The sequence below is a fragment of the Somniosus microcephalus genome, chromosome 18 (assembly GCF_052327205.1).
Source record: "Somniosus microcephalus isolate GS21.2 chromosome 18, FLI_Smic_1.0, whole genome shotgun sequence".
Classification (NCBI taxonomy): Eukaryota; Metazoa; Chordata; class Chondrichthyes; order Squaliformes; family Somniosidae; genus Somniosus; species Somniosus microcephalus.
Window position 1 is genome coordinate 50,060,786 of NC_141004.1, and position 14,221 is coordinate 50,075,006.

Here is a 14,221-nt window from a genome sequence, read left to right on the forward strand (position 1 = left end):
GGTATTTTTGAAATACCGGAGTCTACTCTCCATTGTCAGTAAATTACTTCTTATGTAATGTCCTACAGATAGTTACATCACATAACGTTTGTTCTAGTTAAATTTATTCTGTTACAACAAAAACAAAAACATTGTGGCGGAGGCCACAAAGGGACAATAACACAATGTGTACCCAATGCTGTTATATGTACCTAACACAATTCACTTTGTATAGCAATGCTGTGGTATGTACATGCTGGGTTGGGTTATTGGTGCAGGGCCCCTTTAAGAGTGTCGGGCCCTTTAAGAGTGTCGGGTTACGTGATGACTCATCAGCCCCTGCTCGTAACCCTGCACGGGGCTGAGGTTTCTCAGTCCATGTGGAGATGTGATTAAAGCAGGACACGTTTTGTCCTTTACCTAAAGAAAGTCTCAGCCTGTTGATTTCTGACGATCCCAACAACATCATTGTTTCCCTCTGTCAAATGTCTGATCAGATCCAAGGTTTCTGAAGCACGTTGTTGAAAGTCACTAGCAGATTTACAAAGGAGACGTTGGGAAAACTGTCTACCATACTTAGTGCTGCAAGATATTTTCAATTAATGAATAGATTGCTTTGTCAAAACTTGTTAGATACTATGAGTTTTAACTGCGGCTGAAGGTTCATGACTCTGTTTTGATAGTGCAGATAGACTCTTTGATACTGTTAAACTGTTGAGATGTCAAGCAACAGGGATTCACTAATCTATTGAGTCAAAACAGAGGCAAGCACCTCAGAGCGGGATATATCATCAATCATGAATAGCTTTGAAAAATTCTCCATAAATCACTATGAAATGTACATATCATTTCTACAAATACTATTGACAAAAAGGTTTCCTACTACAATTCAGACACCAAAAAATTATCTGAGAATGTATACAGTATCTGCAAATTTATTTCGGTAGTTAATGGATTTTTTCCTCTAAGGCAATTTGCTATGGGTGTAACAATGAGATTGACATGTGTAGAGGAACCAGACAGCTAACATCAAAGTAGATCCATAGATTTCTGTCATTTCATTTTGCCTTTAACTGAATTTCATATGCAGGTTCCTTATCAAGAACTGGGAGGGAAGACCCTGGTGATGGCAGTTTATGACTTTGATCGATTCTCCAAACATGACTGCATTGGTCAAGTGATGGTGCTAATGACCAAAGTGGACCTTGGTCAACAACTGGAAGAATGGCGAGATCTGGAGAGTGCTGAGAAAGAAGAGGTAGGGTTTTGAGTGTCTTGGAACAGTCTCTGATATCCACGTGGCAAACTATAGAAAGGAAGTAAAACTGGAGAGGAAGTCATTATAATGTCTTGGAACAGTCTCTGATAGTCATGTGCTGCAATGAAAATTCAGGACTTAATGCTTAAAACTTTCCTGCATCTAAACAGTATAAATACTTCTAAAGATTATCTTTTAAAAATCACTATATTATGTAAGACAAAATGACCAGCAAACTGAGAAATGTCTGGAGGGAATTCTACTTTTAAATTTCAGCAAATTGTTGATCATAGTACTAAGAATGTTTCAAAGTGATTATAAGGCTACTACATTGTATGTCCAACTAATCACCACTACCAAATTGAGTTATTCAGGTCAATATTAACTGGGGGTGCCTTTCGGACGGGGCAGTGTAGGGCAGGACGGACACCACTGCTGGAAGCTCACCACGAGGCCCAGGCCATTTTAGTTCCTGATCCACATTTGAATAAAGTACTATAGTCTCCCGCCTAAAAATGGCATAACTGATATCAGTGCCGGCGTGTTGGGTGCCCGAAACCCCTGGGGACCCAAGGGAACAATCCATGGTATGAAGTTAGCCATGGGCAGGGGGGCTGACAGCTGATACTGACACTGCGATGGAGAGGCAAGGCTTAGGCTGGGGAGGCCCAAGGACTCCTTGCAGGGCCCGGGAGAGCACTCCTGCTCCTTCTGAACCACAAGGGTGCCACAGAAAATGGACATTTTAAAACTTACCTTGGCGTCGTCTCACCACTTCTCGCCTTGGTTCACCTGTCTGGGTTGGCCCCATGCGGGCCTCCCGAATCTGGAAGTTAAATTGCCGTTGTGGCGCCAATGAGGTCAGCAGGCTACGACTTTCCAATGTAAAGTAGGCCCCCATCTGCCAGGCACGGGCGGCCCTCCGTACCTGTTCTCAGGTAAGTTAAGATGGGGAGGGAAGGAACGCTTAGGAATGCTGCTTGACTCCTGCCACCATAATCCCCCACCGGGCTGAGGGGTTAAAATCTATCCCATTGATTCTATTCTCGTAAATAGTTCAGTCTCTATCCAACCACTTATTTCTGAAAATAAGAATGTTTGCTTCTACATATCGACTCCATTTTCTTCATGTTTTAATTCTGCTGCAGCTCCAGACTTGTTACCTGCAGGGAAAGTATTTTATCTTGATTGGAAGTGGATTTTAATATAAATGCAGCTAAGGCAACACTCATGGCTGGAAATTCCTCCATGTATAACATGCAACCCACAAGCAAAGTAATGGCTTTCCCCATGGGATAAATGCAAGGCACAGAAGAATTTCTAGCCCACAGTGTGCATGAGCTAGAACAGGAAATTTGAATTTAAGCCTCAAACTCCACTTACACATTGTCAAGAAGGAAGACTAATTGGAGTATTCATTTTCATATCTTCTAAGTGCTAACAAAACAACTCAGATCACTTTAATGTAAAATCCCTTATGGTAGGCACAAATTGCGCCCATTTTGAAAAGTGTTTCTTTTCCTCCAAGTTTTCGCTCAAATGCATTTGCTGAACGCAAAGTCTGCCATGAACCAACGCAATCGGGCAGCATTTAATAAGTATTTGTTTTTAAACTTGATACATTTAAGAGTGGTAACTTGGCAAAGTTTGATTAATACAGCTTAAAATGGGTTTATCACAAAAAATAAGCATTTAAAATCACAGTGGCCCAAAATTTGCGATCGGAGGCTTCCCTCGGGCGGATGCCTCCGACCTGTAAAAAATCTATGAATTTACCTAGTGGCCCGGGAGGTACAGAGGCTTGCGATCCTGGGCCTCTCCGGGTACGCGGGGGCAGAGGCCCACGTACCCCGGGGCGCATGCGGTTCGTAAACGCCCCTGGGATCACGTGGGCCGGCCCAACCAATAAAAGAAGGGGGAATCCCCATTCATACTTATGGGAGTTCCGTACGTACGGAAACCCCATAAGTATGAATGAGGATCACTTAAAAAATACACAAACTCATGAACTAAATTTTAAAAAATGACATATTTAAAATGAATTAAAATGCCATTTAAGTAAATATTTTAAACGAAAATTTAACTTTTTGAATTTTTTAAAATATGTTTTAATGGGACTAAAAATAAACTTACCTTATTGGACAGGGTTTTTAATGTATAAATGAGAGATACATTTTATTTTCTATTTTTTAAAACTCTTATGCTGGTAAAAGCAGGCCTTATGCCTGTTGTTACCAGGCGTAAGAATTTCACAGGCATTCAGTGGGCGGAAGTTGGGCAAATAGCGCAACGCTGCACCCGCGGAGGCCCTTTTCCCGGGGCTGTGGAGGATCTGTCAAGAAGATTCTTGACAGATCGCAAGTTCCAGGTTTTAGCGCATGTGCTTCGCATCCCTAAACCCAGAAGTTGCGCGGCTCCTACAGGCGCGGGTGCACTCGTAGGGGTCGCAAAATACGGCCCAGTGTCAATCCACTACCTGTGAGTAATCTGATTTTAAATGACTGAAAATTACTTTCAAAAAATATACAAAACTATATTCTAGCTAGATTGGGATACAGTAGTCAGTTCCTTAGTAAATTAAAAAAATAAATTCATTCAAAATATTTCAAAACATACCTATTAGTGTCCTTGCACCCAAAAGATCCAGCTTAATTTTTGGAGCCTTCTCGAAGGCCTGCAAATGAGTGTAATTAGCAGAAACCCAACCAATGAAAGAAGGGGAATCCCCATTCATACTTATGGGGATTCCATACGTACTGAACTCCCCTAAGTATGAATGGGGATCACTTAAAAAATACAAGAACACATGAAATAAGTTTTTTAAAATTACATATTTAAAATTAATTAAAATGCCATTTAATTAAATATTTTAAACAAAATGTAATTTTTTGAAAAAGAAATTTATATGGACAGGGTTTTTAACGTATAAATGAGTGATAAAATTTTATTTTTCTTTTTTAAAGCACTTACGCTGGTAAAAGCACGCCATACACAAGGGCATTCGCTGGGCAAAAGTTGGGCAACTAGCGCAACTCTCCGCCGCGGAGTCCCTTCTCCCGGGGATGCAGATGATCTGTCAAGAGAATTTTTGACATCGCAAGTTCCAGGATTTCACGCATGCGCTTCACATGCCTAAACCCGGAACTTGCGCAGCCCCTACGGGCACGTGCGCACCTCGTACGCACCCATAGGGGCTGCAAATTACAGCCCATAATCTTGACTGCACTACCTGAAAGGTGGTGGAAGCAGATTCAATAGTAACTTTCAAAAGGGAATTTGATAAATACTTGAAAAGGAAAAATTTGCAGGGCTGTGAGGAAAGAGCAGGTGAGTGGGATTAGTTGGATAGCTCTTTTAAAGAACCAGCACAGGCACGATCGACCGAATGGCCTCCTGTGCTCTACGATTCAATGAATATGTATTGACAAAGGGACTGAGTGCCCTTTAAACGACGTGATGAGTGTTAATTACTGCCAGTCAACCTCTCTGGCACTGAAAATTAACTTTTACAAGTGTGGAGTCCCATTCCTTCAGGTTTTAATTGTTGGGAGAATTTTACAAAAGCATTTTTTTAGCTTTCCTTCCTGTCTCTTTTTTTCCTCTCTCTCTTAATCGAATCTTACTTTCCCTCTCTCTATTTCTCTTTCTATACCTAATTTGGCACTACATTCACCAAAGTGTTTTATGAATGGGAAATACTGTTTGTGTTTTTTGAAGATGTAACCAGTAGGATGGATAAGGGGGAACCAGCAGATGTAGTGTATTTGGATTTTCAAAAATCATTCGATAAGGTGGCACACAAGAGATTATTACACAAAATTAGGACTCATAGTATTGGGGGTAATATATTAGCATGGATTGAGGATTGGTTAATGGACAGAAAATAGAGCGTAGCAATAAACAGAACTTTTTCAGGTTGGCAGGCTGTGACTAGTGGGGTACCGCAAGGATCAGTGCTTGGGCCTCAGCTATTTACAGTCTATATTAATGACTTAGATGAAGGGACTGAGTGCAACATATCCAAGTTTGCTGATGATACAAAGTTAGGTGGGAAAGTAAACTGTGAGGAGGATGCAAAGAGTCTACAGAGAGATATAGACAGGTTGACTGAGTGGGCAAGAACATGGCAAATGGAATACAATGTGGGGAAGTGTGAAGTTATCCACTTTGGTAGGAAAAACAACAAAGCAGAATATTTTTTGAATGGTGAGAGACTGGGAAGTGTTTGCACACAGAGGGACCTGGGTGTCCTTGTACATGAATCACAGAAAGTTAACATGCAGGTACAGCAAGCAATTAGGAAGGCAAATGGTATGTTAGTTTTTGTTACAAAGGGATTAGAGTATAAGAGTAAAGAAGTCTTACTACAATTATACAGGGCATTGGTGAGGCCACACCTGGAGTACTGTGTACAGTTCTGGTCTACTTACCTAAGAAAAGACATACTTGCCTTAGAGGGAGTGCAACAAAGGTTCACTAGACTGGTTCCTGAGATGAGGGGATTGCCCTATGAGGAGAGATTGAGTAGCCTAGGTCTATATTCCTTAGAGTTTACAAGAATGAGAGGTTGAAACATATAAAATTCTTAAGGGGCTTGACAGGATTAATGCTGGGAAAATGTTTCCACTGGCTAAGGAATCTAGAACACAGGGTCACAGTCACAGAATAAGGGGTCGGCCATTTAGGATTGAGATGAGGAGAAATTTCTTCACTCAAAGGGTTGTGAATTTTTGTAATTCTCTACCTCAGAGAGCTGTGGATGCTCAGTTGTTGAGTATATTCAAGACAAAGGTCAATAATTTTTGGGGAATTAAGGGAATTAAGGGATATGGGGATAATGCGGGAAGGTGGCGTTGAGGTAGAAGATCAGCCATGATCTTATTGAATGGCAGAGCAGGCTCCAAGGGCCAAATGGCCTACTCCTGCTCCTATTTCTAATGTTTTTATGTTATGTTCTTATGTTCTAAATTACACGTCCTTGTTCAGACCGTGCGCTGTTCATTTCACAATCCTTCAATCTGATTGATTAAGGAGATACACAGTTGCTTGCCGTGTTCACTCAGATCCCAGATGCCCTGTAGAGGGCGCAACGCCATTTCCATATTCCACTTCCAGCAACTTCCAGGATGTTAAATGGGCAAGAGCAAGTCTAACTAAGGGCGGGTGCCATTCGTTGTCCAGTTACAGGAATATTGAGGCCAATAAATGATTAAGGGGAATTTTAAAGTGAGTAAGTGTACTATCATTTGCAGTTTTGTGCACAGCGTCTGCATTGATGGAAATGGAGAGATGTGACCATCTGAAACTGCACACATTTTCTTAGCACAACAGAAAAGTTAAAATCATTTTTGAGATAACTTTTCTTCAGTCTAATATACTCGGTGCAGTCATTTTTTGCTTCAAATGGACACCCAAACTATTGAAGTACAGTTTTGGTTTCCATATTTAAGAAAAGATATACTTGCTCTCGAGGCAATTCAGAGAAGGTTCACTCGGTTGATTCCAGAGATGAGGGGGTTGACTTATGAGGAAAGGTTGAGTAGGTTGGGCCTCTACTCATTGGAATTCAGAAGAATGAGAGGCGATCTTATCGAAACATATAAGATTGTGAGGGGGCTTGATCGGGTGGGTGCGGGGAGGATGTTTCCACTGATGGGTGAGACTAGAACTAGGGGGCATAATCTTAGAATAAGGGGCTGCCATTTCAAAACTGAGATGAGGAGAAACTTCTTCACTCAGAGGGTAGTAAATCTATGGAGTTTGCTACCTCAGAGAGCTGTGGAAGCTGCGACATTAAATAAATTTATAACGGAGATAGACAGTTTCCTAGCTGATAAGGGAATTAGGGGTTACGGGCAGCGGGCAGGGAAGTGGACGTGAGTCTAGGTTCAGATCAGCCATGATCCTATTGAATGGCGGTGCAGGCCCGAGGGGCCGTATGGCCTACTCCTGCTCCTACTTCTTATGTAGCATTTGCTTTTATCCCTCATCAGTAGTTGAAGTGAATCTGATAACAGTCAGAAATTAAAAATCATAGCAGAAATATAATCCACCATGACTGAATTGCCTTGGCCAGACATCAGGTGCAATGCCCTTCAGAAAAAAAACTCACAATGCTGTAGTATTCTTGACATGATTCGATGTACATGTGGAACAGGCTCGAGGGGCTGAATGGCCTACTCATGTTCCTTTGTACCTTCAGATCCTAGCTATCAATGTTGCTGTACTTTCACTTACATGACACCGCTTTTACTATGTTCAGCAATCCAAATGCGTAACATTTTTAAAAACTTTAAAAGTAAAAGTAATTATTGTACACAATAATTTATATTAAAATCCACTTCCAGCCTATCAGTTAAGCTTAATTTTTGGAGCTTCCTCCAAGGGCTGCAAATGAGCGCAATTAGCGGACACGCCCAATGTAATAATAATTAATGAATTTCAACTGTAACTGATTTACTCTTGCAGCTTATGATGCTATCAGAACTGTTTCAATTTTTACGTGCAGGTCATATGAACTGTTAGACTAATATTACACCAAAATTGTATGTTAATTTAGTTGTTGCTGAGTCATAATAGAATGGTAAATTGTACAGTAACTGAAGATTACTGTGGATTGCCACCTTGACTGAGGCAACACTCTCTGGAGGACATTTTCTGAGTTTGTTTGCAGGAGGGAGCCTTGCCCGCTGGCCATGTAGACACTGGGACATCATGGGCACCTTGCAGCACAATTGCATGGTTGGCAGATGAGGCTCCGCTCCTGTAAAGTCAACTTGGTAAATCTGCCCATATATAAAGCAGTAGAAATGGGCAAAAATCACTTTTTGAAGCACTTTGAAGGACTTTCTGTCCTTTGAAATTTGTGATGTTTCTGTCTTTATTAAAATGAGAGTGTCAGTGGTGGAATTCGGATTGGCACCCAGTATCAGCACTGGATGTAGAGCAGTGTTTCCTTTGATTGTCTCCGTAAATTCCAGTGCCTTAATTTTAGAATAACCGTAATGCATCTATATGGCTTTTCCATTTTCCACACCAGCTACCCTTATTATCTCTGTGAGTAAGAATGTCAATTTAGCACCAGTAGTACTGAATTGTGTTTGGATTTTTATATGGAATCTCACCCATGAAGACCAGGCAGCAAGCTAGTTCCAAACTCACCTCAACATGGGATCATTACAGCCAATAGAGAAAGGAAACTTTCATCCTATCAGGCTGGCTGTATTCGAGCCCAGGCCCCAGAGGTGAAAGGAAGCTCTGCTGCCCTATTCCATCAATAAGTTAATTTTCTACATTATTAAGTGCAAAGATTGGGACAGTTTTGTAACCATCCAAATTTGTACAATGTTCTCCTACAGCCAGAGAAACTGGGAGACATTTGCACCTCTTTGCGCTACGTTCCGACTGCAGGGAAACTCACTGTCTGCATCCTGGAGGCAAAGAACCTGAAGAAAATGGACGTGGGTGGACTCTCGGGTAAGTAAGACAACAGCTCATCTGAAAGTGCCAGAATTTAAGAGAAGCATTAGAGTTTGCAGTAAGCACAGAGACACTATGTAATATACCACCAGCTCTCCATGAAGGAACAATCAACTGCACTTTATACAGTCTTCTCAACTAGTAGATCCCTCAGGAGCTCTTCAGTTTTTATCCCTTGGCTGTCTGAAAACAACTTGATCAAAATGTATTACTAGTTACTGGTAAGAGAATATCAGCAGACAGCTGTTGAATTAAGAATTAAGCTTTGGTAAAGACTTGGTTTTAGACTCAAATCCCGCAAAGAATACAATTTGTGGGAAATTTGTCACAAAAAGTTAAGTGAGCTGTGTCATAAATATTGGTTTCAATTTAAAGCCCAGTAAAGCCTGATCAAACTCCCTAAACAAAAAAAAATAAAGGTGTTTTTTGTTTCCTTAAGTGATAAAGAGAAAAATAAAAATCCAGCTATATATTTCCTGGTGTACTCATGTTTTGTGCACAGCATTTGTGGCAACAATGCTTTCTCTAAACCAAAATTATATTTAATTCACCTCAAAAAGCTGCCAAATAACATTGAAACCACCCCGATTAGGGATGAAACAATGACATTCTGTGTTGTTTTCATGCTCCCAATTTTATACCAGATTTAACTTCCTTTCCTGTAAAAAGAAAACTGGGAAGACACAACTAAAACCTGGATTCAGTACAACTGAAAAATGGTTCAAAGATCAAAGAAACTTGTGAAAAATAAAATGGAAAATCTAAATGTAATTTTGTGGTTAATTCTTTTCCCATAAGCTTTTCCCTAAATATCCTTCTGTATCCTAGAGAGTGGTTAATTTGAGGTGATTGTCCTAATGCAGTATTAAGTTGGTATAGGATATGGAGCCACATTGAATCCCTTTTGTTCTGCTTTCAGTAAGTGTCCTACCCAGTGATTTCATTGACTATTAGTGCAATACATCACTTCCATGACTAGAGACGCTTTAAAAAAGTAACCAATCATCTCTCCTGAACATTTTCATTCATAGTGCTGCCAGCTCTCTGGTACCTTCTCAAAATGACAACTCTTCATTTATGACCTTGGTGTGGGGGTCAGCATGCTTTGTAACAGTGCGAGGTTTGTGGTCAGAGCCAAGCCATGAAACTGACCTCACTCAACATCCATTCAAAGGCATTTTGAAGCAGGAATCCACGGCCCAGGGGCATGATGGCATTTTATATCATTCCTACTGTGATCCTGTCTGAGTTCAGTCAACAGCACAGGCAGAGGGGTCAAACCTGAGATCTTCTTTATCTATAAACTAGCTGGGGGGAGCCCGGCGTTGCCAGGGCTGTTTTGGGCTGGGCGGTTTAAATCGAGTCTCAGGCTTTGGGGCCTCTCTGTGTCCCTCTGTGAATCTGCTGCCGGGCAACATTTTAAATCGAGTCCCAGGCTTTTGGGCCCTGTCTGTGTCCCTCTCTCAATCTGCTGCCGGGCAACATTTCTACCTTTTAATACCTTGAAAGATGAAAGTGAAAGTACTTATAAAACATTTTTGGTAAATCTTATGTTATTTTTAAAAGAGATACTAACTTTTTCAAAGCTGGATGATCAAAGTAGTTTGAGCTGGAAGCAGTGAAACAATGGCTGCCACATCCCTGAGATGAAAATGATTAGTCCCGCCCACACACACACACCGATTGGCCAACCATCAGGGGACCGTACTTCTTGATAACGTGTAAGTAGCAGATAATGAGTTTAATTTTGAAGGTTTTTTGCATAAGGCGCGAACAATTTTCGTCCGACCGAAAAGTTAATATGCTTACGACCGTCCCGGAACCGTAAGCTTTCTTTGGAGGTAACGCGCGCGTAGGTAGGCTCTATAACTTTCGAGCGCATAGCCGGACAGACGCACACCCGAGGACAGACAGACAGAAGGACAGACAGACAGACAGAACGACTCGTTTATATATATAGATGGTACCATTTTATAAAGGGTGCAGGAATAGAGAGACCTGGGGGGGGGTTCACACACACAAATCTTTGAAGTTGGCAGGACAAGTCGAAAAAGCTATTAAAAAAGCATATGGGATCCTTGGTTTTATAAATAGAAGGCATAGAGCACAAAGACAAAGAAGCTGTGCTAAACCTTTATAAATCACTGGTTCAGCCTCAGCTGGAGAATTGCGTTCCACTCTGGGCACCACACTTTAGGAAGGATGTCAAGGCCTTGCAGTGGGTGTGGAGCAGATTTACCAGAATGATGCCTGGAATGAGAGACTTCAGTTATGTGGAGAGACTAGATTGCTCTCCTTAGAGCAGAGAAGATTTAACAGAGATGTTGAAAACTATGTAAGGTTTTGATAAAGTAAATAATGAGAAACTGTTTCTACTGGCAGGAGGGTCAGTACCTAGAGGACACAGATTTAAGATAATTGACAAAAGAACCAGAGGGGAGAGGAGGAGAATTTTTATTACACAGCGAATTGTTATAATCTGGAAAGTACTGCCTGAAAGAGTGGCGGAAGCAGATTCAAACTTTCAAAAGGGAATTGGACAGATACTTGAACAGGAAAAACTTGCAGGGCTATGGGGAAAGAGCAAGGGAGTGGGACTAATTGAAAAGAAAGAAAGACTTGCATTTATATAGCGCCTTTCACGACCACCGGACGTCTCAAAGTGCTTCAGTCAATTACATACTTTTGAAGTGGAGTCACTGTTGTAATGTGGGAAACACGGCAGCCAATTTGCGCACAGCAAGGTCCCACAAACAACAATGTGATAATGACCAGATAATCTGTTTTGTTATATTGGTTGAGGGATAAATATTGGCCAGGACAATTGATTACTCTTTCAAAGAGCCGGCACAGGCACGATGGGCTGAAGGGCCTCCTTCTGTGCTGTATGATTCTATGTGGTTCAACCATAGCAGAGAATGCAGACAACGGAACCACTGGAGAAGGAGGATAACAAGAGAGTAGGTTTCATGTATGTGACTGCCAAGTTGTAAAACAAACAACCTAAAGACCCAGTGCCATTATGCAGAATCTAGGTAGGGTCGATTTGCAGCTACCCAACATGTTGGAAGAATGATGGTTTTTGCACAGATCTATTGATGGCATTTAAGAGTAAATTCACCATTTCCGCAGCCTGGAGTTAGGGCTACAATGCTGTCGTGCTAATTTTCTGACCCACACACCTTTTGGAGTAGAAATTGGTATGCATTACGCTTTTTTTTTCCAAGCATAAAACGGGCGCAACACATACCAATTTAGCAGTGGAACGGCTTGTGCCCATTCTGTACAGGCAATAGTCCCACTGCTCAATTTGTGGGGCCTGTTTCTTAGGTGTCCTTGTAACACCATTTTTGTGGGTGGAAAACGGGAGCAAACTGGACCAATTTGGGGCATGACATCCTGCGCCCAATTTGCAGAAGTATTAAGGGGGCTGCCTTATTGGCAGAGGCGACTTTGCAGGCATCCCTGATGGACACCTAAAGCAGGCGTGAGGCCCCTTACAAATGTAAACGAGGGGTCGAATGCCTGTTTTAGGACCCATTGCAGAAATTCATCAGCCGGGTCTGCTCCACTCGGAATTCTTAAGTGGTCATTGCGGCTGAAACAGTGTCATAAATAGACATTCTTATTATGAACACAGCTAGCTTTTGCTAGACACTTTTATTGAGCACATGTGGACTAGGTACAGTATCTGTAGAGGCATCCATCTTGACTGCTGCCTTCTGGGTAGCCTAGTGCCTCATGGGTAATGTAGTCTTAATACACATACAGCTGGGTAGTGTAGTCTTATACATACAGCTATATACAGCTCTACACAGCTCTACGGCTCCACCTAGTGTCCACTATAGAATGACATGTTATTGATCATTACATCCCCCTTTCTTTGAAGTTTAACAAAATCAATATCAATCAACTTTCAAGAAAACAATAAAGATAATATCAATAACACTTTTGTTAGTGCTCTATAAACATAAACATTTTCAAAACAGTCAACACATTTTCAAAGCTTTACATTGTACTCAAAGATTAAGTCTATCAGGCTCTTTTACTTCACGTGTGGATCTTCTCAACACGGGTAAGTCTGATGTGTCTTCATGAGATTGTTCTGGTGGTAAATGACAAGATGCAGTTGCGGCATTGTCATCAATCTGCTCTTGTATAGATCGAGGTCTCCTTGCGATCTTTGCTTGGAGAGGGTTTCAGTGTTTCCTTCACTCTTCATGCCATAACTCTCAATGTAGTCAATGCACTCTCGAAAAACTGCTGGCAGCTGGATCCCATCATACAGCATAGTCCTCTCAGCAGCCTCGGCTAATGGAACACCAAAGATTGGCCTGAGGGAAGAAGGAGTATCCACCGGAACTGCTTCCTGCTCTGGTGCAGGCTTCTTCTTTTTCTTTTTCTCTTTCCACTGCTTAACAACATCTGCTGCGGTTATATCTTTGGACTTTTTCTCCTTGTGTTTTTCCTCTTTGCGCTTTTCTTCCTTTGGCTTCTCTTTGACCTTAAAGTCTTTTTCTTTCTTTTTGGAGAAACTAGGCTTTTTGAAGACATGGATACCCTTTGGCCTTTTCATCCTTGATGGGCTCTCTGCTTCATCACCTGAGTCATCTGGTCTGCTTATGGCACAGTTTATACGGTAGACTCTCTTGACCAGTTCTAAGTCTTCACAAGCTTTGTCACCTAGTATCGAATCAAGTCTTTCAGCCACAACAGAAAACATGAGATGATGCACTTTGTCTTTGACTGTCACTTTAAGTCTGCATACACCTAAGCTATCTATTTTCTGTCCATTATAGCTCTTCAGTAGTACTGACTTTTTCTGTATTTTGGGCTTTTCTTCCATATTTTTTATGTCACTCATACTGATTAAGTTTGCTTTTGCCCCAGTGTCTAGTTTCAATGTAACTAATGCTCCATTTATCTGCAGTGGGATCATCTATTTGTCCACTTTTACTGCATTGACTTTATGTTCAGCATTGTCCATTTCTGAGGGCTGCACATTTTCTGTATCTTTTTTGATATCGTCACATGACACCATTCCTACAAAAAATGTCTCACTTAAATCAATGTCCTCAGTCACATTAACTTGTTGCCCTTTTGTTGTTTTTACTTTTGAAAAGCATTGTTTGGCAAAGTGATTCTTTCCATTACACTTTGTGCACATTTTTCCAAACGCTGGGCATTGTCTTAACTGGTGTTTGTAACCACAGCATTTACAATTAAAAATTTCATCCTCCGATTGCTTTTCATTTCTGTTCTGCCCATGTTTCTTCCCCTTATAGGACACAGCACCGACAGCAGCATTATCACTCATTACAATCGTATCATTATTGATTTCACTGAAAGTCTTCGTGTGCTTTCGAGCTAGCTCGCTGGCTTGGCATATTTTCACTGCATTTTCCAAATTTAGTTCGGTTTCTCTCAACAGACGTTCCCTGACTTTTTTATCATGAATACCAAACACAATCTGGTCACGAATCATGGATGATTTCAGCTCAGAGA

At 41.3% G+C, this 14,221-nt stretch overlaps 1 protein-coding gene across 3 annotated transcripts in view; it reads left to right on the forward strand.

The window, feature by feature from the left end:
- The window catches only part of LOC147105266 (synaptotagmin-B), a 1,410,822-nt gene that overhangs the window by 626,384 nt on the left and 770,217 nt on the right, over window positions 1-14,221 (forward strand). For all 3 annotated transcript variants that reach the window (XM_086011447.1, XM_086011449.1, XM_086011448.1), the window contains 2 exons: window positions 1,070-1,237; window positions 8,596-8,713. In XM_086011447.1, the coding sequence (XP_085867573.1) occupies window positions 1,070-1,237; window positions 8,596-8,713 (286 nt within the window). The remainder of the gene's footprint in view (window positions 1-1,069; window positions 1,238-8,595; window positions 8,714-14,221) is intronic.